Source organism: Python bivittatus, unplaced genomic scaffold (genome assembly GCF_059951505.1).
Source record: "Python bivittatus isolate LINGU-HERP-01145 unplaced genomic scaffold, Pbiv_v1 ctg000100_np1212, whole genome shotgun sequence".
NCBI classification, from domain to species: Eukaryota; Metazoa; Chordata; class Lepidosauria; order Squamata; family Pythonidae; genus Python; species Python bivittatus.
Window position 1 is genome coordinate 4,323,196 of NW_028277038.1, and position 22,629 is coordinate 4,345,824.

The 22,629-nt window shown below is 40.4% G+C and overlaps 1 protein-coding gene across 5 annotated transcripts in view; it reads left to right on the forward strand.

The window, feature by feature from the left end:
• The window catches only part of SFSWAP (splicing factor SWAP), a 78,709-nt gene that overhangs the window by 20,092 nt on the left and 35,988 nt on the right, over nt 1-22,629 (forward strand). For 3 of the 5 annotated variants that reach the window (XM_015889811.3, XM_007438113.4, XM_015889810.3), the window contains exons 8-12: nt 7,943-8,189; nt 10,308-10,439; nt 10,807-10,900; nt 15,779-15,950; nt 19,288-19,521. In XM_015889811.3, the coding sequence (XP_015745297.2) occupies nt 7,943-8,189; nt 10,308-10,439; nt 10,807-10,900; nt 15,779-15,950; nt 19,288-19,521 (879 nt within the window). The remainder of the gene's footprint in view (nt 1-7,942; nt 8,190-10,307; nt 10,440-10,806; nt 10,901-15,778; nt 15,951-19,287; nt 19,522-22,629) is intronic. The other 2 variants (XM_007438110.4, XM_007438111.4) reach the window with 2 other exon arrangements.

A 22,629-nucleotide genomic window follows, 5' to 3' on the forward strand; every position in this document is an offset into this window, starting at 1 on the left:
CAAGTTTGTTATTTTGTCACTGTCAAAGTTTGGCTGAAAGAGTGTGACTGGCCCAAAGTCACCCAGTGAGCTTGTATGGCTGAGAATACACTTGAACGTAGGTCTCCTCACTCTTGGTCCATCACCTTAACTACTATCCCACATTGGGTCTTAGGTTAAGAGAAAGGGATTGGCTTCAAGTCACCAAGGGAAGTTCTATAGCTAAAGGTAGACTTCAGCTTGGATCTACCTAGTGCCGGTCTAACACGTTCACTGTTGACACCATACTGGCTCTAATGCTCAACTTCCAAGGTGCCTATAAAGTTCATAACAGTCATGGGCTTGTAGGAATCTTCCTATCTCTTGGTCTACTATAAAAGACTCAAAAGTTCTTGCTACCCCCAGAACACCCAGTCTCTCTCTTTTTTTTGGCCTCTGTCTTCTCTGCTGGCCTGAGTCAGGATACCTCTCTCTGTCAAGCAAATGCTTGTAGACAACCTGATTGTGCAGCATGCTGATGCACTATATGGATATATTTTATTTCCTTGTGCCAACGGGTTCAGCGTTAAGACATCTAGCCTTGTAGAATGCCATTCTAGACCCCAGTTGATACTGAGGCTACCATAAACAGATTGCAGGATGCAGTATCCTTCAGCAGAAGGTTTTCTCAGACAGCAAAGTTGTCCTGCTCTTCCCCAGGTAGGTGGGCTTTCTTTTTAAAATCAGACCTTTGAGCTTGGAAAACCAGATTCAGAACCATTCATGGATCTGTGGTTCTGCCTGTAATCTAGAACTTAAGCATGTTGTTGCTCTGTAAAAAGCTGTTAGCCCAGTTGTGTTATGCTGTACTTGTCTTACACTTAAAAAATTCTGCAGTGCTGCCTACGGACTTTTTTTTCCTTTAAAAATTGTTTGTTTTTGAAAACATGTCAAAGCTCTACAGATGTAGACTTGTCAATATGAAATTGACTTGTACACTTAACTCTGCAGGGCCTTGCTTAACAGTCTGTAGTGTTTGGGGGAGTAGAATTGTTTGAGCAAGAAAACCTTTGCCAGTCTTCTACTTTGTTTCTTTATGTGTGTGTGTGTGTGTGTGTGTGTGTATTTCTATTAGACATTTTAAAGAAAATATATAAATAGGTAAAGAAAAGGAACAAAAGAGAAGGATAAAAGAGTATGATACAAATGAATAAGCAAGGGATTTATAAATATCATAGAGGTTATCACGTTTTCCAGCATATCATGGATTGACTGAATAATTGAAAATACTATATCGTTTTAAAGCCTGAGCGTTAAGCTCTATACAAAACATCAACACCAAGAACCACGGTCAGCAGAATATAAATCACTGTCTTTTATTCTGTTTCAGCATTTTAGGTTTTTGTCTTATGCTTTATTTAGTTCTTAAATTTTAAATTCTGTTTTTCAACCTCCTGGAGAGCTTGGGTGTTGGGCTGCCTTGAAAGAAATGAAAAGAATGAAAGAAAATGTTTCCTTTGGAGGCTGTTCTTTAGCATTTGTTTTCCTCCTCCTCCTTTGCCATTAATAGTGAATACTGAATAGTACATTTGAACATGAAACACCCTAGAGTTGGTCCAGTAACAGATGCAGAGATTCTTAAGAACTGCAGCTGGCCAGAATAGAAATTCCGCGTTAAGTGGATAGTTTGACCACATAGTAAGGGACCTTTGTACATTGGTATTGTCGCATTGCCCATTTCAAAGGATGCCAACACCAAATCTTGGTAATTGGTTGGAATTTGCATCCTCCTAGGTTTGAAATTCTTAGAAATACTTAAGGAAGGGCAACGCGAGAGGCTTAGCAATGTTGCTTTGGAGAGCTGGGTGGAATGCCATTTAAAATCTGCCCTTTATTTTTAAAACAGCATAAAAAAAAAAATTGTCCGCACAGACTTGGCATCAGTGTGAGGGTAGTTTTTCCAGACCATTTATATACAAGCTTTTTTTGTAACTACTGTGCTGTTATTTTTTTTTTCTTTTTAAGTTTAAGCTTCAGCAGTTTTAAATGCAGAGTACATTAGTTGCTAGAATTGTTCTCATAGGTGTCAAAGTAAATATTGTTAGTGTTGAGAATGAAATTATAAGGCACATTTTGAGCCAACGAGAATTGCCAAATAGTTTCACGCACACACACGGCAACACATAGTGTTAGTCATTTGGAATTTAGGGAACGGCGTATAAAAATGCACAATTCGGGATTTTCTTTAGAAAAAGAAAGAGATGTTAATTATTGCTGCAAAGATATGTGGGCCATGTGAACTGAATTCTAAGAAGCCAAAGAGAGAACAGATCATGGTCCTGCCAAAAACCAGAATAAGCGGTTCAGAATAGTAAAAAATTGCAGGATACATTATGCTACCCTAAAAGTTATGCAGATGGGATTGATTGATTGATTGACATATTTATAGCCTGCTCCAGTCCTCTTCCATTTTAGGTGAGGCACATCAACAACCCCTCAAAAATCCTATATTGAAAGCATATCTAAATAATAGAAATCAGCAGTGAAAAACTAGTATATCAAAGGTGTCATCCACCTAACCTAAGGACCGAAAGCCTACTAAAACTATGCCACTTTAGCCTGTTTCCAAAATACTTGCACTTAAAATGGGGACCACCATCCTCAAGAGGGCCCCTTTGCCTGGCCCAAGGAATCCCCATCACAAATTGTAGTATCTATCATCTTCCTGTCCCTGGTGTTTGGATCTTTCTTTCATTCCATGTGATCATTCCATGTCCCCTGGCCATTTTTGGTAAGAAGATGATTATCCATTGACAGCCTGTGCCCTTCCCCAGGCTTATATGCTGATTGCAGCAGCCTATGCTTAAATGGTGCCTCACCAAGTCATGAATCCAGATGGGCCAACCATGATCGTATATTAGCATCCACATTGCATAAAGATTCAGTGCCAATGTCACATCATTTGTCTTTGGTGTTTCTTCTATTAGTGTTTGTCTTGTAACATCCAGAAAGCTGAAAGTATGTCACTGTCAATATTTAAATGATATTTAGTAGTTCTGACCAGTTTTTTTCAGCCAGTGTTAATTTGTGATCTTAACTGCTGAAGCATTTCGTACAGATGTACTTTTGGAGGTAGTTCATCAAGCAGAGGAGTTGACTTATCCATTGATGACACGATGCTAAACCTCTCTAAATACTTACATTCTCCAATTAAGATATCTCTGTCCTTCCTTCTATTTAGGGCCTTCTATTCCAGCATTTATTTGTATAATCTGTATTGGCAAACATTCTCACTCCTCCACGAATGCCTTCCCCAAATCTTTATAAAAAGTCTTTGTTGCTAAATAAGCTTTGCTGTATTGAACTCTTGTGAACTGTATCAGGCAAGCATTATTTGGACTGTCTAATGAATGTATGAAATAGGGCTGTGAAACTCCAGATATGTGCAGTTCAATTCCCAAAATTCATCAACAGTGCTACAGTCCCCAGATCTCAGAGGTATCTAAGTTAGGAGAAAAGTATGCTAGAATGAATAGATTCATTTTAAAATCTAGCCTTGAAGCTGACATACCTGTAGCCACTGATATACATTTCTTTCTGAGAAATATAGAAATTACCTCACTCCTAATTTTATGGTGGCCATTAGCTCTTCATAGAAAAGGTTGGTATTTCATCATTGATCAGTTAAATCAGAAAAGCTCTTTATTACAGGAAAAGTTGTAGTTTTACTATAATCTGAAGCAGATTTTTTTTTGGTCTGCATTGAACCTCTATAAGCTTGCAAACATAACAGCTAAAGAGTGACCTTTTGCTCATCCCTCAAAAATGAAGTTTCTAGATGACTTAGTATCAGTAGATCCATCTCATGTTAAGATGTTGTACATAAATCTCCCTTGTGATACCATATTCCTTACTTTAGAGAAATGAGGTTGAGATGTGATTATCTTTGATTTGACAAGAAAAGCTTTAAGCGGCATTCAGGCTGTTCAGTTAATTAGACAAATTTGAGTGAGAAACTCTTAAGATGCAATGCATGAAAAAAATTGGAAGTCAGAGCACAAGTAGAATGTTTAGATGTTTAGCAGGATCCCTTTTTGGTAATTTGAATGATGCTTGGGTAAATACAATACAACATTTTAGTTTATTTTGAAGGACATGCAGATGTTTCAACTATACTTTCTATGACAAAATATATTTGAGCAAAATTTCCATTGGTCTGATGGAAATCCACTGAGATAATTAATGCAGATTTAGAATTAGGGGTGTAAAAATGTGATGCCATGAAACATTCAGGCCCCAAACAGGCTGTTTTGACCTTAAATTGACCTTTCTGAGTGGTCTCATCTCAAAAATAGGACCATCCTGTGGTTGGACCACTTTCTAGCACTCTTAGAATAACCTGTTTGGGGGTTGGAATGTAGAATTATCCCTCCCCTCCAAAAAAAAAGGCATAGAATGCAGGATGTATCGGAATAGCAGAACGGTGTTGTTACCAAAAAAAAGAACATGTCCAAGAGAACTTTTGTGATTCTCTGGGCTCTGCCATCAGCCATCATGCCCACCAGAGTTCTGGAAAATATAGTTCCAACATACATAGAGGAAGCAAGATTATGGAAAGAGTGATCTAGCTCACTGCTATTTACTCTGAATGATATTTGCAGAGAAGAATCATTGCCATTATCTGTTACTCAGAGTTATGGGCCCTGTTGAACCACAGTTTTCACCAAACCTAGTCATTGTGGTCAGTGATGAGGAATCTTGGGAGTTACAGTTCACGGCCTTTGGAGGGATGCAGGTTTCCTTTCCCTGCCCGAATTAAAGGGCTGAATTTTGAAATTGGGATCTTCAGCATGCAGAACATTTGCCCTCAATTAGGACTCCTTCCTTAGCATTGTCCACTTTGATCCTGGCAACCATTTTTATTAAAATCTAAGGTAAAATTGGTTCTGTGACTAAGCCGCGCTACTTGTATAGGAGAGCCGTGGCTTAAGCTCAATATTATTGAATTACTCGATATTACTTTATTTCTCTTAATGAATAACAAAGCAGCTCAAAGTTATTTTCTCAGAGTCATTTTCTAGCAAGATGGGCGGGGACAAATTTTGATATATAAATAAATTATTGATTGATCGATCGATCCAATTTGTATAGCCGCTCATCTCACAGAAAAGTGACTCTGGGGTGGCTTACAACAATCCAATAAAAACAACGTATACATGATCAGTATAAAAAATATTTTAAAAATCAATATTAAAAGAGAATATTTTTTTATTATTGTTAATTGTTTATTGCCATGTTTTTGTTTTTGTTTTTAAGTAAATAATCCCTATTCTCCCCATCAGTAGTTCTAGGTTTACGGTTACATTCCCCCCAGCACTTCGCTTTGGAGTGTTCCACAATATAAGAAAATTTCTCCTAATTGCAAGGTTTCTGTCTTTCATTTCAGTACAGCTGGCATAAGATATTTGTTTGTTCCCTGCCACGTTAGAATAGTGGTAGTGTAATACTCTGTTGCAGAAAAACATTAGCACAATTCTATAAAATTCCTTGTTTTTAGAGACTAATAGAGCTCATTTAAGTATTAAGCTGGGCTTGTTAACAGCTTACCTTGTTGTTGTTAATAGGTACAACGTTATTATCATTCCAAGCTTTCTTTCTACGATGTTCTTTTTTTTTTTGGCACCCTGATAGATGCCAGGTCTATTTTTATTTAGTGGCCTGTTGTGAATCTTCTTAGGAGATGCACATTCTCACAGAATTTCTTCCTTTAAGCTTTTAAACGCTGGGCTAGAATTAATCTTTTGCTAAGCCATTGAATGAAGGTCTGTTTTATTAATGAAATATTTTTATTAATTACAGTTCTAGGTCTTGTTGTCTGTCATTTTAAGACCTTTTTTCCTCCTGTTTTTCTAAACGATTCAGGAAGTCTGACAGAGAACTCTAAAATTAAGAATTAAACCCGCTGTCTCTCGGGGTACATTTTGGTTTGGATTCTTGCACTGAGCAGGTGGTTTAAATAACCCCTAGGATTTGGGGTATGAAATTAGACCAGCTCCATTATTGGTGGCTTAGTCAGCTGGTATTTTACAAACGAAGGATTCACACATGTATATTTAATAAAACAGCGCATTAAAAGCTCCCCGCCCAAACAGGCTCATAATTTATCACTGTGCCTTTGAAACACATGAATTATGCAGACTCTTCACAACACATGAATGCAAGGTGGTTATTCTATAAACAGTTGAGCTGTTTTAAATTGGCATTCCTGCAATGCAGGTTATAGTATTGATAAAATAATGAAATGCTTGCAAATGGCAGAGATTTTATTCACGCCAGCCTTGGACAGCAATCAGGTAGTTTCCAGTTCTATTACTTTCTAAAACTTGCTTCAGGGGATGCATTTTGGGGGGAGAGGTTTATGCAGCCTCTTTAACATTTTAAAATGCTCTTGAAGTTAGTTTTTGGAATTTGCAAGCCACATTTTCTGTTGTAGGCCCTTATGTCCATTTTCCATTCATTCTGTTAGGAGAGTCATCTATCCTCTAATGTCTTTTTGGATAGGACTTGTACTTTCTTTTTCTGCAGTTGGGTTATTATCATTTTAATTTCTTTTACCACTTCCCCTTTTTGTCCATATCCATTTTTTCCCCAAGTTCCACTCTTGACAGTATCAAAAAATGCTGAACACAACATTCAGAACCTCTCATCACCCGTTTATTGTTCACGAATCCTGACAACCTTTTATCATAAACAATCAAATCAACCATACTTTCAAATTTATATTAGTTCCTTTGCCATGTGTACATATGTTTCAAAACAAGCAATCATTTTTCTGAGCAAGATAACCATAATAATCGCTCTCATTTATTTTTGGTCACCGGATAGCCCAATCATCGCATTATACTGTCTCATTTCATTCCTACCCATTCATTTATGTCACATAACAGAATATTTCCCCCGGATTGCCTTTATTCATAACATTGAACAATTTTTCTCAAAACTCATGTATGATTCTACCATGATTACAATTTAATGGGACATAATATGCCCCGATTACTTACCTATAGATTTTTATACGTACCCTCAACATCCTAGATGACACCAATTCATACTTTCTGGCATACCTTTTAGTCCTTTCATTCAAATTTACACCTTGACTTTCCTGCAGCTCTATTCTGTAAGATCAGAGCACCTTCATACACATCTATTACATCCTTCCTCTTAGTTTCACAGGCACACAGCGAATGTATTTTTCTTTCATTTCATTATTAATTTCTGCCTGTCACCTTTTACTCTTCGTACACTCCAAATCACAACCTTCAGTATGTAATGGGGCCCATAGATATTGACCTCCACCACCCAACTTGGCATAGACAATTGGGACATTCACATGGCACATTTTAAGAAGATAGAGAAGGTACAGGTTAGGTTACCAGCCTTAGTTATAGGCATATTACATGTACCACTCAATTTCAGGTCATCTTAGCTTGTATATCACAAGCTAATGCAACCAAAGCCCAGTTTTACCATAAGCATGTTCACACTGCTATGCAATCTAGGATCTCCAGAGACTACCTGGCAAACCACCATATTGTTGACCACATCCCACCAGCTCAGAGGTACTTCTAATATAGTGAAGCATAGTCAGAATGCAGTGATTAGTAATTAACTAATAATGACTCGTCTTTGGATTTTTTTCTCCAACTGTTCGTTCCTCATTCTTTCCAAGGTTGTTTCCATTTGGTCTTCAGTGCACCTGCCTCATTCTACTTAGATGTGTTGACAAAATGCTGTTTCCTATTTCCTAGGCAAGAGAAAGGGATAACATATTAATGAGCTTGATATTTGAACTAAAGCAATGTTCTAGGTGTGTTGCAGCTGTGCACAGAATGGTGGGGTTGGGAGAAGGATCAGTGCTGCTGCTTGAGTTGGCCTTTCTTGTTCATGCTGGCCAAAGTTCTGATCATCCAACTTCTTTTCATAGCAGCCGTGGCAGCCATGTACTACAGTTATTACATGTTGCCTGATGGGTCTTACTGCCTCGCCCCGCCACCCCCAGGGATTGACATGGCCACTTACTACAGTGCACTGCCAGCCGGAGTAACAGTGTCAAGCACTACCGGCGTAGCCACAATAACAGCGCCTCCGCCTCCCGGCACTACACCACCACCATCTTCAGAAGCAAGTGAGGACACAAGTGGCGTATTGCCTGCCACAAGCACTTCAGCAAGGTATCATATTCCACATCTGCCTGTTTAGAGCAAAAGTAGCTTTGTCCAGTGAACTGTGTAACTAACAACCTGCTCCTAAAGGGACTTTGCTATTTGCAGTAGAACCTCCTCCTTCCCTAAAGGTAGGGGAATCTACTTCTGAAAGTAAACCAAAGCTAATGACAATAACTTGTTGGTTAGACTCAGCAACCCACTGGTGCTCAGATAAGGTTGACTTGATAGCAGCAGGTAATTAGCTACTCCTCCAACAGATGGTTTCCTACCATCATCAGAAACCAACTTTATATAAGTCTAGCTCCAGATGAAGCTAATTGAACATAGCTCCTGCTGAAATCAACAGGATTTTTCTTAACAATGACTGACTTTCTCCATTGATTACAATAGATTCCAGATTCAGCTAACTTAATACAACTGCAATAAGAAAGCAAGTTGTTGAGACTGTTGGCTGTTGCAAAACTCTGTAGAATTGGGCATAAAAGTTACAGCCACAAAATCCAAGGAGGTCCAATTATGATGGCGTGTCTGACACAGCTTTAAAACCGGTGTGGAGGGGGCAGCCTTAAAAGGAGTCTTCCAATTGGCTTAGTTCCATGTTAGAAATTTATTATAAAACAGATTGCATTGTTGTATTATTATTGTACAGGTAGTCTTTGTTTAGTGACTGCTTTGTTTAGTGACCATTTGCAGTTATGATGGTGATGAAAAAGTAATTTTACCAGTCCTTGCATTTATGACCTTTGCAGGTCTGTAAAGCAAAGGAAAGCTGAAGCAAGATCGTAAGCATGGTTGTGGTTTCACTTAGAGACCACTTCACTTAACGACCAAGTTGCCAGTCCCAATTTTAGTCAGTAAATGAGGACAGCCTATAGGTTTCTTATTGTATTATTGTAGGTTTCTCACTGTATTATTTCCCATATTCACGCTTTGTGGCAACACCTCCCCCCCCCACCGCCATGATTCCTTTGCAAGCCCCAATGCAGCTTTCCCATTTCCCAGCAATCCCAAGTGATGGGACTGGTTTTTCAAAGCTTTGGCAGAGAGGCTTCCAAGCTACCAGGCTGTGGGCAGTTGCATATGTTAAAGTGATTAAATGTTAATAATTAAAAAGGCAGCTCAAATGAAAGGATGTCTCATTACATCCTAAAAATGTCAGAGCTTTAGAGAGTGTGCAAAATAGCCTGTATGTTTATCTTGTCTAGTTTTGTTTCATGCATGATGTCCCCAAGGGCCTTTTGTCATTTTTTTTGACAGGCTTCCTGGTCAGCAATTAATCTTTTCACTAAAAATAATCTACTTTCCTCCCCTGCCAGCACGGTGCAGGCTTATAATGTGCAAGATGCCTATTTAATTTCTGTTTAATGAACCACCCACTTCCAGATGGGTCTTCCCAAGTTCTGCTGACCATATCAAAGCCCGAGGATGCTAATTTTGTTCTAGTCTCCAGCATGAGGACAGGTTCTCCATCGTGGTCTGTTTCTACTGCAAATTGAACCCCTATTTGATTGCCTCAGATTCCTCTGATTGCTCCTCTTTGTTTTGTCAGCCAGAGACCTAATAGCACTTGGTTTACAATGGTTAATTTTACTGTTAACGTTTTTTATTGCATGACATAAATATTTGTAATGTATATTGCTTTGGTATTTCTTGTAATGAAAAAATAGTGTGTGGGTGTATATGTCTCCCATAAAAGAATCTGTTCCAAAAGAACAGCATTCAATTAAAGTAGGGTGTTAGCTTTCCAGAGTACATAGAGAAATGTCATAACTACCTACTGTCTGATGGAAGCTCTGTATGCAAGAATGATTCTGAAGCAACTTTTTGTTCTCCTTTGTGGGCATCCTGCTTCAAACAGTTGCCAACTCTACCGAGCTGCAAATTTGGACACCCGAATGAATCATTCAGATCTACTAATCTTAGCTGGTTGGGTGGAACTTCTAAAATTCAGCCTGGCACCATGATCTGTATTTCCCTTATTCTGATGCTGCCTAAATAACTGGCTTTTAAGAGATACGCTGTTGGCCTTTGGTCATGTGATGTATTAAAAAATGAGCTCCTTCCCCTGTTCTAATATGTTGTGTTCTCTGCCTGCATAAATCTTAAACTCCTGACATTTTCCAGCACAATTCCTCCAGTGGTTGCCATCATTCCGCCACCTCCAGATATCCAACCTGTAATTGACAAGCTAGCCGAATACGTTGCAAGGAATGGGATTAAATTTGAGACTAGTGTTCGTGCCAAGAATGATCCAAGGTGGGTATAAGAGGCTTCTGTCTTAGTTTCATTTTATGATAACCATGCAAACAAGTAGCTTGCCCCACTCCTTTGACAGACTTGTCAGAAAAAAGAACAGAGTAATCTGTTGTAGTTCCCCATATTAAAATTCAAGAAACTACTGGAAGTTAATGATAAAGCATTATTGCCAAAGAATCTTGAAGCTTGGCTTCCAAATATATGTATCTTCTGGGCATTTAGGTGTACTTTATCAGTTTCAGAATATCACATAGCCTCCTTGTACCTTAGGTGGGGAAATAATAAATTGTCACTGCAGCTTACAGTGAGGGGTGGCAGGGCGCCCAGTATGTCCCCCCAAATTACATTTTTGTTTCTTTCTTAATAGATTTGAATTTCTGCAGCCTTGGCATCAGTACAACGCCTACTACGAATTTAAGAAACAGTTCTTCCTTCAGAAAGAGGCCGGTGACAGCTCAAAGGTAGGCTTATGAAAGTGTAATGTAACAGCAATGCATGCTGGCTTGTTTGCAGGTTTTCCCCAGTTTTCCTTATTGATGACCGGAGTAGCTGAGAGAGCACCCAGTTTCCGTCAGTGGATTTGTCTTAAAAATGTGTAGTCTGCCCTGTTTGTTGCTAAGGAAAGGGCTGATGAGCCCTTTGCATTTCATGTGAGCTTGCTTCTTAATGCAAGGAGGATTAAGGCTATGTATGAAATCCCTGAGTGCTATTTTTCTTGTTATTGGAACCCTCTCTAACAAGGATTGCTGGACATCTGCTTTTACCTTTGGAATTGCAGGACAGGGTTTTTGGTGTTCCTCTTAAAATGGCTGGAAACCAATCATCATGGTACAGGCATCCTCTGCACCAGTTGCCAGACGTTGATTTACAAAATCACCTTAGAGAATAGCAGGATCAGAGCTGTATCGAATCCCCACAGGGATAGGTTTCCATGGCTTTACAGAAGTCATGCAGACAGACTCTTAAAACAAACCGCGGCCAATAGGGAGATGAGATTTCTTTCTCCAAAGAATGACCTGCAGATTGAGCGTGGTGTGGTGTGGGTCTGTGTACCTGTGTGTTGAGGTTGGGGGAGAGATGTGCGAAAGACCATCACTTCTGGTTCCAGAAATGGGCAGATCCCCTGGAGTCCTGGGCTAAAAATGGTATTTTATGAAGGCAGAGCACTCTGTTTGGCACAGCATGGATACTCACCAAATGGGTAGAAAAATGGGTAGGAGTGTAGCTGGATCCTTCCCCCTGCAACTATTCCTTCACCCAGCTCTGGGTTTTTTTCCCCCTTTTTGCTGTTTCTGAAGGAGGAAAGGTGTTGTGTGTGTGTTGTGTGTGTGCGCACGCATGTGCGCACTTTAAGGTGTTTTTTTTTAATGTGAGACAAGGTTATATATCTGGATGAAAATGGTTGGTATAATCAGATGGGATCAGTCAATTTTATAAACGGGTATCTTATTTTACAGGCAATTGATTTTAATCAGTAGTTATTGAACTCAGTTAATTTTAATGTATGTTTTTGTCCTGGCCCTGCCCTTGAACTATGTTTAGGTGGAATTGGTAACCCTAAGTTGGCGCAGTGTTGGCAGCTGGACATTGCGCAGGATTTTTCTCTACTCATGGATGATACATGAATCTCTGTCTCATCTTCCTTGGGTAGGGTGGGGGGTTTAATTCACACTCATCTGAATTAAATTTAATTCAGACTCATCTTCCCTTTGGGCCAATACAGTAGATTTGCCTTATTTTGGCAATGTTACCAAGTGTGAGTTAAATGCTAAATATCATTCCCAACGTGTACCTGTGTTTTTCCTTTATTTCAGAAGCTTTGTGGAATAGACCATCAATATGGATAAGTCACTGTAGAAACCTGGACGTGTTGCCTTACTATTTTCCTTTTATGTTTCTTTGAATTGTTTATAATGCATGTTTTGTGTTGGATGAAACAGATTGTAAACTGACAGTGTTGTTGCCAGGAAACTATCTGTTTCGCTCATTTTTCCATAATGGGGACAAGGGTGCTTTTGAAATTAATAGCCGGTATACTAATGAAGCAGAGTGTTCTTCCAATTTTAAACAGATTTTGCCATTCAGTTTAATGCATCATCAAACAAAGCTTTGGGTTTTCCAGGAAAACATGGCACATGAACAGTTTATTTCTTCAAAAGGGAGGATAGAGGAACCCTGCTAGGTCAAACACAAACATCACATTTGTACTGAACATCACATAATATTTATTAGAAGGCCTTGGTGCTTTTGTAATACCTCTCCTCCCCTTCAAAAAAAAACCTCAGTATGTAACTTTTGATAACCAACATTCCGTTTGAATCAAGCTGATAGATGTTAATAATTAGCTCCCAGTTTCACAGAGGATTTGTCTGTCTTGTTCTTACCAGCTATCAGTAGGTTTGTACATTGTCCTAAGCCACTGGAGACCAGACAGAAACATGACCAGATGAGCTAAGTCTACTTTATTTTAAGGCTACATTAACAGAACCTTGCAAATCTGAAACTCCCCCATCTCTTTTTACAGCCTGATAAGTTAAGGAGGGTTCTTTCTGTGCCTGTTTTGCAGCTGTGGGCTCCACCCCCTCTTATCTGATCATTCCCTAGGCAGCATCTCTCCCCCGCTCCCCAGTCTCCCAAGGTCATTCCCACATACCATTACAGCCACAATACAGTTTGGTTGGTCTCGGCATAGCAGGTTATGTGAACTGTGGTTTGTAAAGCGTAGCTTATAAATCTTGACTTAGTGTGAAGAGTAAACATGACCAATTGTAGCTTATTCAGCCAACGATACTTAAGCAAACCATGCTTCAAGGCAGTGTATGAACTTAGCTATAAACTGATACAGTAAGCCAATATATACAGTATGTCCATCCAAGGTAGCCTCCGATTCTATCATTAATCTTTCTTGCAGTTACATTTCTTCCTCATTAAACAAAATGTAGCCAGATCATTCATGAATATATTAACCCCCTTTTTCTTTTGAAGATGAACTCTTATTACTGAATGTTAGTATTAGCTAATGTATTCATCTCTTCTTTTTGAACATAGGGGATAGAAATTCATGTCATGAGCACTCTTAAACTTTATTGGTGCTATTAGCAGTAGCAGATAAGCAAAGCTAGACCTGAAGATTGTTCCTTGAAGATTTTAGCAACAAAATTCCTCAGCATTTCTTCAGCCATTTCTTCCATTGAAATTACTTTGTACAGTCATAATATGAGCTCTTAGCACAGTGCTTGTTAATGACTCTCTGGAACATTGTCATGGTCATGAAATAGTGGCGTCACATATATTTGAATTACAACTGAAGTGTAAAATGATTGGCCTTGGAGTTCATCCTCTAGCCCAGTGCTTCCAACCGAGGCAATTTCCAGCTGAGTAGGGTTCAACTCTTGGCCAGGCCCATTGTTGAGAACTATGAGACGGTTCACACCGTTGGAAGTTAACGCAGGTGGAGATGCTGCTCCAGAACTTTGTTCTGTGGCAGCATAATTTCATGCTCTCTTTGTGTCAACCAATCTTCCCCAATATGGGCGCCTTAACAAAGAGGCAGATTGTAACTCCCAGAATTGCTTAGCTAGCCTGGCCGTTGTTGAGCATTATGGCAGTTGAAGGGCACTCTTCTTAAGGGCACCCAGTTAAGAAAGGCTGGTATAAAGAGCCAGCCATTCTGGCCAAGTTCGGGGAATTTTGTTTTTCGCTTTTTCAGCCAGCCTCACATAGTACTTTGCAGACCTAATCTGTAAGACGACTACAGAGTTAACTGGCTTGGGTAGGACAGGAACATCACTATCGCTTCCTGGTTTCTGCCTAATGCCTTGCCATGGCTTCTGTTAAAAAAGCAGCAATTAAGTTGGAAAATATACAAATCCAGGGCTTTATCCTATCTCCTCAGGCTGGGATTCGGCTTTATCCCTGAATTCCTTGCAAATTGAAAGGCTGCTATGTTAATATTTGTAGCATTGAGAAATATCTATTTGAGTATATACTGCAAATGTTAAGTAACAAAGAGAGTACGGGTAGGTCTCGTTTAGCGACTGTTCGCAGTTACGATGGTGATGAACAAGTTACTTTGTGACCTATCCTTGCATCGCATTTACAGACACCTTCACAGTCTGTAAAGCGAAGGAAGCTGTGGCGGTTTCACTTAGTGACCGCTTTGCTTAATGACTGAGTTGCTAAATGAGGACTACCTGTACAGTTTGATGCGTGAGCATCCATTTCAGTTTGATTGTTGAGGTCAAGTAGGAATTTCTAATGCATTACAAAGTCAACCAAAATGATACTGTAGTGGACTAACTTAACTGTGCCTGGATATGTAAATGTCAGTGGTTGAACTAGTCGATTTTAGGCATGTTTCGGTGTGTTCCATGTCTCCTGAAAGGTGCATTCTGATAAAACAGGCTGGAAATCAAGAAAACCTAGTTTGAATTAATTTTATTTCTATAAAATACTTGCTTAAGTTGGTTTGATTGAACATTTTATGTGCCTTTCCCATCAAAAGGTCTTGTTTCCATCACTGCATTGTTAAAAGACAAAATGATGTTCCTTTATCTTTTCGTGCCAAGATGTAATAATGCCCTCTCACATGCTGCCAATTTGCTAGTATTAGCAATTGGGTTAGAACTGGAGAATAGTCTTGCCATTATGAGGTACAGGCAGCTTTGAAATATATATGTTCGGGTAATGAGAGCCATGCAGGCTTTTAATTAAAATCCATGTACAGAAACCTTTTAAGATCTTTCTGATCCACCCACACAAGAAAAAAAATCCACTTACTCTTCTCTGAGAAGAGAATCACAATGGTGAAATTGTAACTGCCCCAAACTCACACCCATGGCTTTCAGTTCCTGTAAGGCTTCTACTTTATAATGCCATGAATGTTCCTACATATTCCTCCGCTCTGGCCTACATATGTCAAAAGCAACAGATCCTGAGAGCTGATTCTGTCCTGGGTCTTGATGTGTTGACTTTCCACACCAAGAATTTTGCTGTGGAAGAGTGTTCATCCAAGGAATACCCCACCTCTGTTTGGTAGTAGTATAATCCTAAAAGGACTATCCTATATGCTGCTTATGAATGCTCCACTCAGCTTCTGTGAAATTACTCTGACTTGTCTGTATGATTAGCTCTTTGGAATAACTCATAGGTCAAAAGCTGGGTAATACATACTATTTTAAAGGAGTTTTGTCCACCTCTTTAAAACATCCTTAAGAAACAGTGTGTGCTTATGTGCTACTCAATTGAAAACATGTCACTTGGGGCGGTTCTTTACATTTCTTTTGTTACAGTTTCCAGTTTTAAAGTGTGCTTCATCGTGCGTTTTTCCCCTCTAAAAGCAGGTCCCTTCTTTATCGGAGGACGTCTCCACCGATGCTCCCAGTGCGACATCTGGAGAGACACAGTTTCCAGCTGACCAGACACCTGAAGATGCTGATTCAGCTGCTCAAGGAAATAATGTAAAGGACCCAACCACCCCCAAAGTTATCAATGATGGCAAACTGGTGAAAGGTAGGACTCAGTCCGGATATAGAAATTAAGGAGATCAGACCCTGTCTTTTGAGAACCCAGAGTCACGTTTGGTACCCAGAAACCTTCAGTGTGGCTCCCAACTTCCCTCTAAAATGTGCTCCTGAATTATGATTTTTAAGGTGACAGAACAGCAAGGTTATTAAATAAAAGGCAAGTAATCACATACATTGTTAATTTAAACGGATTCTAATTAAAAATGTATTAAGCAACATTTCTTTTTTTTTTCTTTTTTCTTTCTTTTTTGTCTTGCTCCTGCCTTCTTTTAAGAGCAAGTCAGTTCCAAGCTAATTTTGGTCCTTGGCCCCTACGCTAAGCTTTTCTCCCAGATAAACCTAGGTTGGTTTCATTATTAGTTATAAAGCCCACTGTTTACAAACAAAGCCTTTCCTTTATAGGAAGGTGCTCAGGCAACAGAGCACCGGTTATAACCTTTTTTTTTTATTGAAGTCTGTTTTCTGTTTTTAATGGCTGTCTTGTATGCTGTAGGTTTGAGCTAGTGCATTTGTAAATAATGTCTTTCAGCAAAAGAGTGGCAAAGCATTAAAATATTTGGGGGCATTCACGTATGTCAGCAATCCCAAATGATTGGGAAAAGCAACCGCTCTTATTTCCCACTTTCTCAGAGGCATGCTTTCCAGTCCACTCTGGGAAGACACATAACGCTTCTTGCTCCATCTTACTGCAAATTCTACTCATGTGCTCATTAGAAACCTTTGCAAACAAATTGTGTGTTTCAGCAGGTGGCTCTCTTAACAGTAGCAATTAGATTGAAATGTGGCTTGACCAGCCTTTCCTTTTTTGAAAATTCAGAGACATCTACCTGTAGGACCATAGCTTTGCTAGACTAGTTGGCTTTTGTGGGGAAGGGGTGAAGGATTGGTGACTGGAAGAATTTCCATTTCTACCAGTAGATGGTTAGACTGAATGTTCCAGCAGTAAACATTCCTCCCCCTGCCGGTTGCAAGGCTTCACCATTCACCTTGTTCTGTTGCAGTGTAATTAATTCTTCAGAGTAATTATTCCCCACCCCCATAGGTTAAATTATTTAACTGCTGTTGATGTCGATCCACAAACCATCAGACTTTAGGACCGGGGTAAGGAGGGTTATAGTTGACAGATGATTACATTTCATGGTGACTCAAATGTTCATCAAGGGTATTAGTTTAGGGGGCAAAATGAAATAAAGGACTTTGTGACCTTAGCAAGATAGGGGGAGAAACGGTTTGAGATAATAATTAGGATAAGGAATATAGGAAGTCTGTGAGTTTTATGTATTTTATGATGGGTTTTTGTATGGTTTATATATTGTTTTCTTGCTTTTAAATTGCTGTATTGTTCTTTTCTGTTGTTTTTATATTCTAATTGCTTGTAAGCCACCCAGAGTCATATGTATGAGATGGGTGGCTATATAAATCTGAATAATAACTAACTAAATAAAATGAGTCACTTTATATGTTCGATCGGGCAATTTGCCAGTCAAACCCTCTTTTTTTAAAAAAAAAAGTTAAAAGCAGTCCGTTTTGCTTTCAGCGTTGCCCTTAACTTTCCACATATTCTTCCATACCAGCATTTTAAGGGCCAGAACTGGTTGGGTTTCGACCGCAAAAGTTAATTCTCAGCCTCTCTTTTTTTAATCCGTTGCTCTCCATTTTATTGGTTGCATGAGGATTGATACAAGGCAAAACGCAGGCAGAGACTTCTTAGACATTATACAGTACAAACATTGGGTAAATGAGGGATGGAGGTCACGCAGTGGGTAATTCTGAAAGTTTTCCATTCCAAACATATTTTGTCAGTTCATAATTCTCCTCAGAACATGATGGCACACTGCCTACGATTGAATAGCACTCCAAGCACCTATCCTTGCAAGGACAGTTTCAGATGCTCATATGTCAGACAGGAGGGTGGAACAATTGTATTTGTAACAGATTGGCAGCCTGATCAGGTCCAAATGGTGACCATACAACCCAAACAGCAAGTGGTTATTTTCCAGGGAAAGAGCCAAGTTAAGTATGTGCAAGTTCAAGAGTGAAAATAACCTCTCATGAGTATTGGCAAATGGTATAAAGGGCCTTTAAAACTTGGTGGGGATAAGCCTTGAGGCAAATATCCACATGGTTTACTCCATCCTGCTTAATAGAAAGTCAATTTACGAAAGATTTTCCCCTTAAAAGGATGTATCTGGTGGAGTGTAGAGAGGAAGGAAAAAAACCAGAGCAGAGGAGTTCTAATATTGTTACTTGTCTCCCAAAAAGGATGCTCAGAAACATGCTTTCAGTCTTTTACACTAATCTTCTCCCTGCTTCAGTTCCTTTAAGACAGATCTAAAAAATTAGGCAACAGGATGTACGGTCACAATATTTTATTGGGTATTTTTATCTCGAGATGGCTGATAATTAGAGGGAGCCACAACACATAAACAGTAATTAGAGGGCTGTGCTCAGCTTCGGCACAATAGCAGGCAAGGAACAGGTTTCACAATTTTACACAGCACAGTTCTGATTTGCAACCAGAGGACAGAGGGGCCCTCTCCCAGACACCTGGCTGCCAACTCTGCATCTTCTAGGAAAGCCCCTTTCATTCCCACCGTTGAGCATGTTCCATTCTCATTGAGCGGTTTTGCTTTTCTCCCCGATTCTTTTTTCCCCCTGAAAGGCTGTTTGCCAATGTGGGTCACCCCTCTAAGCTTGCCAGGGTCTTCCTGGCGTATCTAAAGAATGCTGTTTTGATTACCCAAAGCCCAGATAACTGAGCTTACCCTTAATCCGCAGAAAATAACTAGTTGTCTGATAACACCAAGGCTCCTAGGGAAAATCTCACTGCCTTAGACCAACTAAGGATGCAGCCAGGCGTGAGACATTCAGAAGGGAATTCCAGAGCCTAATTCTGTTATCACAGAAGCGAGCAGCCTTCTTCCTGTCAAGGACTGCATTTTCTGGGGTGGGGGGTAGGATTTTGTGGGAGGCACATGGTTGTAGATTCCCAAGCAAATAGTTAGGAAGAGGCAGAGGCAAAATTAGGTGGAGATGACCATTTGCTTTCTGACCCTTGCTTTCTTTTTTCCCCCTCTCCTGAGCATCATGTTGCAGGGAACAGACAATATATCTTCCCTGGCCTGAACAGATTTCTTTAAAAGGAGAATTAAAATGAAGCCAAGCATGGCCTGAATGAGGCTGGGGGCTCAGCCCTGAAATGCCCTCCCCTACTCTATTCTATTAGACTTTTCCTTCTCCCTCTCCCCCTCCCCCAAAAATATTAAGCTCTGCAGCTGGCCATAAACATTACTTGGTGGCAAATATTTCTTTCTTTCCAACAGCTTCATTTGCACCAATAAGCTTTGCAATCCGGGCCAAAGAAAATGACATGCTCCCCTTGGAAAAAAACCGCGTGAAACTCGATGACGATAGTGACGAAGAGGAAGAAGAAGGCAAGGAGGGCCAAGAGGATGCCAGCAGCACCTCAAACAGCGCCACCGTGCTTGCCCCCTCCAGCAGTGGTCCCGAAGAAAAGAAGCCTCAGCTGACTCAGGAGGAGCTGGAAGCCAAACAAGGTAAGAACTTCATTGTCCGGAACAGCTGGAGGTTAGAGATCACGCCGCTTGAAAGCTGACTCTGTGTAGACAGGGCTGAAGTATTGTTAAATGTGGGGAGATGGAAAGAGGAGAAGCAGAAGAAATAAGAGTCTCATCGGTTGTTGAGATGCATGTTTTTTCCCCCCGACGGGATTCATTTCTAATTTCCTTGTTTAGTACACGGCATTTCTTCTTTCTTAAGCCCTGCAGCCAGTGCTAAATAACTTCCTGCTGATGCAAAACATATAAACGCATCCAAGGTATGAAAATTGGTTACCTGCATACAGATGCTGGATTACCTAGACTGGGTTTAGGGAAACCTGGCTGTTGAGGACCTGGCCAAAGACCCCTCCTGTATCCTCCCCTGAAAGGTGTATTTCCTGTGAAGAGGCCAGGAAAGAAAGGGAGATTAGGCATAAAGAGATGGGCAAGCCAGGTGGCAGCTTGTCTCATAACTGGCAACTTGGCCCAGGTGTCAAAAAACCCAGGAAGAAGCATTTCATAGCATTCAAAGAGACTCTGCCTTAATTAACTCATTCTAGAGGCAGCTGGGAAATTCCTGTTAGTTTCCAAAAGTATTTGCACCAGAGTGGCATTACTGAAGCCTGTGTAGCTTTGGGTCCTTGATTTTGCTCAGCTTCATGAGGGCTGGCCTTTGCTCCCTTTCTTCTTCCGCAAGGAGGCAGGATTTCCTTTCTCCCCTTCTGTCTGGTTTGGCTCTCCACCTAGGCATCACGTTCCTTGTGCTTCCTCCTTTTCAGCTGTGTTTCCAGGCTCTCTCGGGATCTGTCCCACTGTGCTCAGGGCGATTGGAGACACACAAACTTCTCACATGGGCTTTTGGGTTGAGTTAGAAAGCTGATTATGATAAAACCAATTGTTTGGCTCTAGCCATTATGATGTGCCATGCCAATGAGGCCCTTTGAGAATTGTCTGTAAGTTTGGACTCAACAGCATGAACTGCACGGTGCTGTGATCTTATAATTAACAAATGGCATTTTAATTGTTTGGGAATATGAGCTGTCACAAAATGCAGTGCTACCATTATTCCCACAGCATCTTCAGAGAATCAGTTTCAGTGTAGCCTGAACACAGTGTAGTCTGTGCTCAAATAGTGAGCACAGAGTTCCTGAGAGTTATTGCCAGTACTTTCCAAAGTTGAGAGGATGATCTGTAAGGGTGGTGTTGCACAGCATCTCATCACCTCATTAGTGGGTTGTGATTCAGACCGGAGGTTGTTCCTTCAGCAGATGTTTTGGCAAGGTCTCCAAGCTTGTGCTCAGTGCTCCATTTGAGACTGCCTGGCACGTGAACTTGGAAGTCTAGTGGGAGTTGGCAGTATACAGATACAATAAACAGAATTCCCAGGTTGGGTCTAATTGCACGCTTCTGCCACTTTGAGGGAGAATCTTCCCAAGGAAATTTTTAGGATATATGGAGTATGAGTACAGCAAAGGAAATGGACTTTTCAGGAATGGAAGCTGGGTATCACTCTTCATTATTGCAATCTGACACAGTGGTTGTGAAAGCTGCACACTCAGTGAATTTCAGCCCCTTCTCAAATGCAGGAATGCTACTGTGTCAGGATACAAATAAGAAGCCTCTGGTCTTCACCTGGCCAGCAGGACTAGAACGATTGGGTTCAACTTACAAGGAGGTTGATTCAGGCTTGACATCAGGAAGAACTTCCCGACTGTACAAGCTGTTAGCCAGTGGAACAGGCTATTCCGTGAAGTGGTGAGTTCTGTTTCAATAGAGGTTTTCAGAGAGAACATCCCACATAGCAGAGCACATACCCAGAATCATTAAAACGCTAGCTCTGTAATGAAGCATTAAATCTATTTGGCGCCTCCTCCGAGCAGAAGGCCATACTACTTGCCAGTTGAGGATCAATGCAATCAATAGTGAAATGCCAATGTGTAGCACATAAGAACAGTCTTTTCCATTGACCAAATAAAAACTGAAGGCAAATCCTTCATACCATGCCTACCCAATCACAGATTCATAAGAGTTGAAAGGGACCTTAGAGAAAACATTAGCAAGCATCTCTGAAAGCAAACAGAAATCTCACATCACTAGTCAAAGAGACAAGTGGCACAAAAAGATTATGAAGAAGTGCTTGAACTTCATTAGATCTCCAAGAGGGTTGAATTCTGTGATTGTGATGGAATGGGATTATGAAGGCCGAGCTCAGGGAGACAAACATTTTCTTAGCTTGCCAGAACCGCATGGGAGGATCAAGAGGAGGAGACTGGCACCTCCCTGAGGAATTCACACTGTTGTGGCTGGAGGACTTTGGGAACTGGGGTTTTAGTCTGGGAAGATTCTTGCTAGAGGTTGTAGCTAATAAACATAGCTGAACTGAATTGGCATTGTCTCTCGGAGTTCCTTGGGCTAGGCCTGACAGTGATCCAGCCAGTGGTTTCACATAAAGCACTCACCTAGGCTAAACTGAAGTTGGGTAATTTATCAACCTCGCTGTTGTCTCAGCTTGTATAAATGAACCCAGTGCATTACATTGTCAGAGGGTGCATTGTTTGGACATGTGATCTCTACACAGCAATTATGGTTCCTTCATCCTGGTTTGTTGGCTAGAGCAGTTTCTCAGCAGTGGCCATTTCCAGCTGTGTGGACTTCTTCTCCCAAAATTCCTAGCACTGGCTATGCTAGCAAAGAATTCTAGGAGTTGAAGTTCACACATCTGGAAGCTGTATGAATCCAACCACTAAATAACTCTCCTTTCCTTTTGGCTTTATCTACTTGTGCAAAGATAGAACAGATGAAGTATGGGGTATTCACTGTAGATCAGGAACACTGGCTTGTTTTATACAAAGGTAGCCATTGCATATGAAATGTATTTGTTAGTAAAGAAAAGGCTAGTGAAAGTGAGCCACTCAGAATCCTTGACATTTGCTATATTAGACACAAAATAAATGAGGCAGACAGGGAAAAGAAATGTTGTTCTCTTTTCCATTTTTCTTTCCTGAAAGCGTTGTGTTGGGTGATAATTAAATCTGCATTTGTGTGTGTCTAATTCAATAGAATGCAGCAGCGTAATTTGATGGAGAATTCTCATGAAGCTGTGAT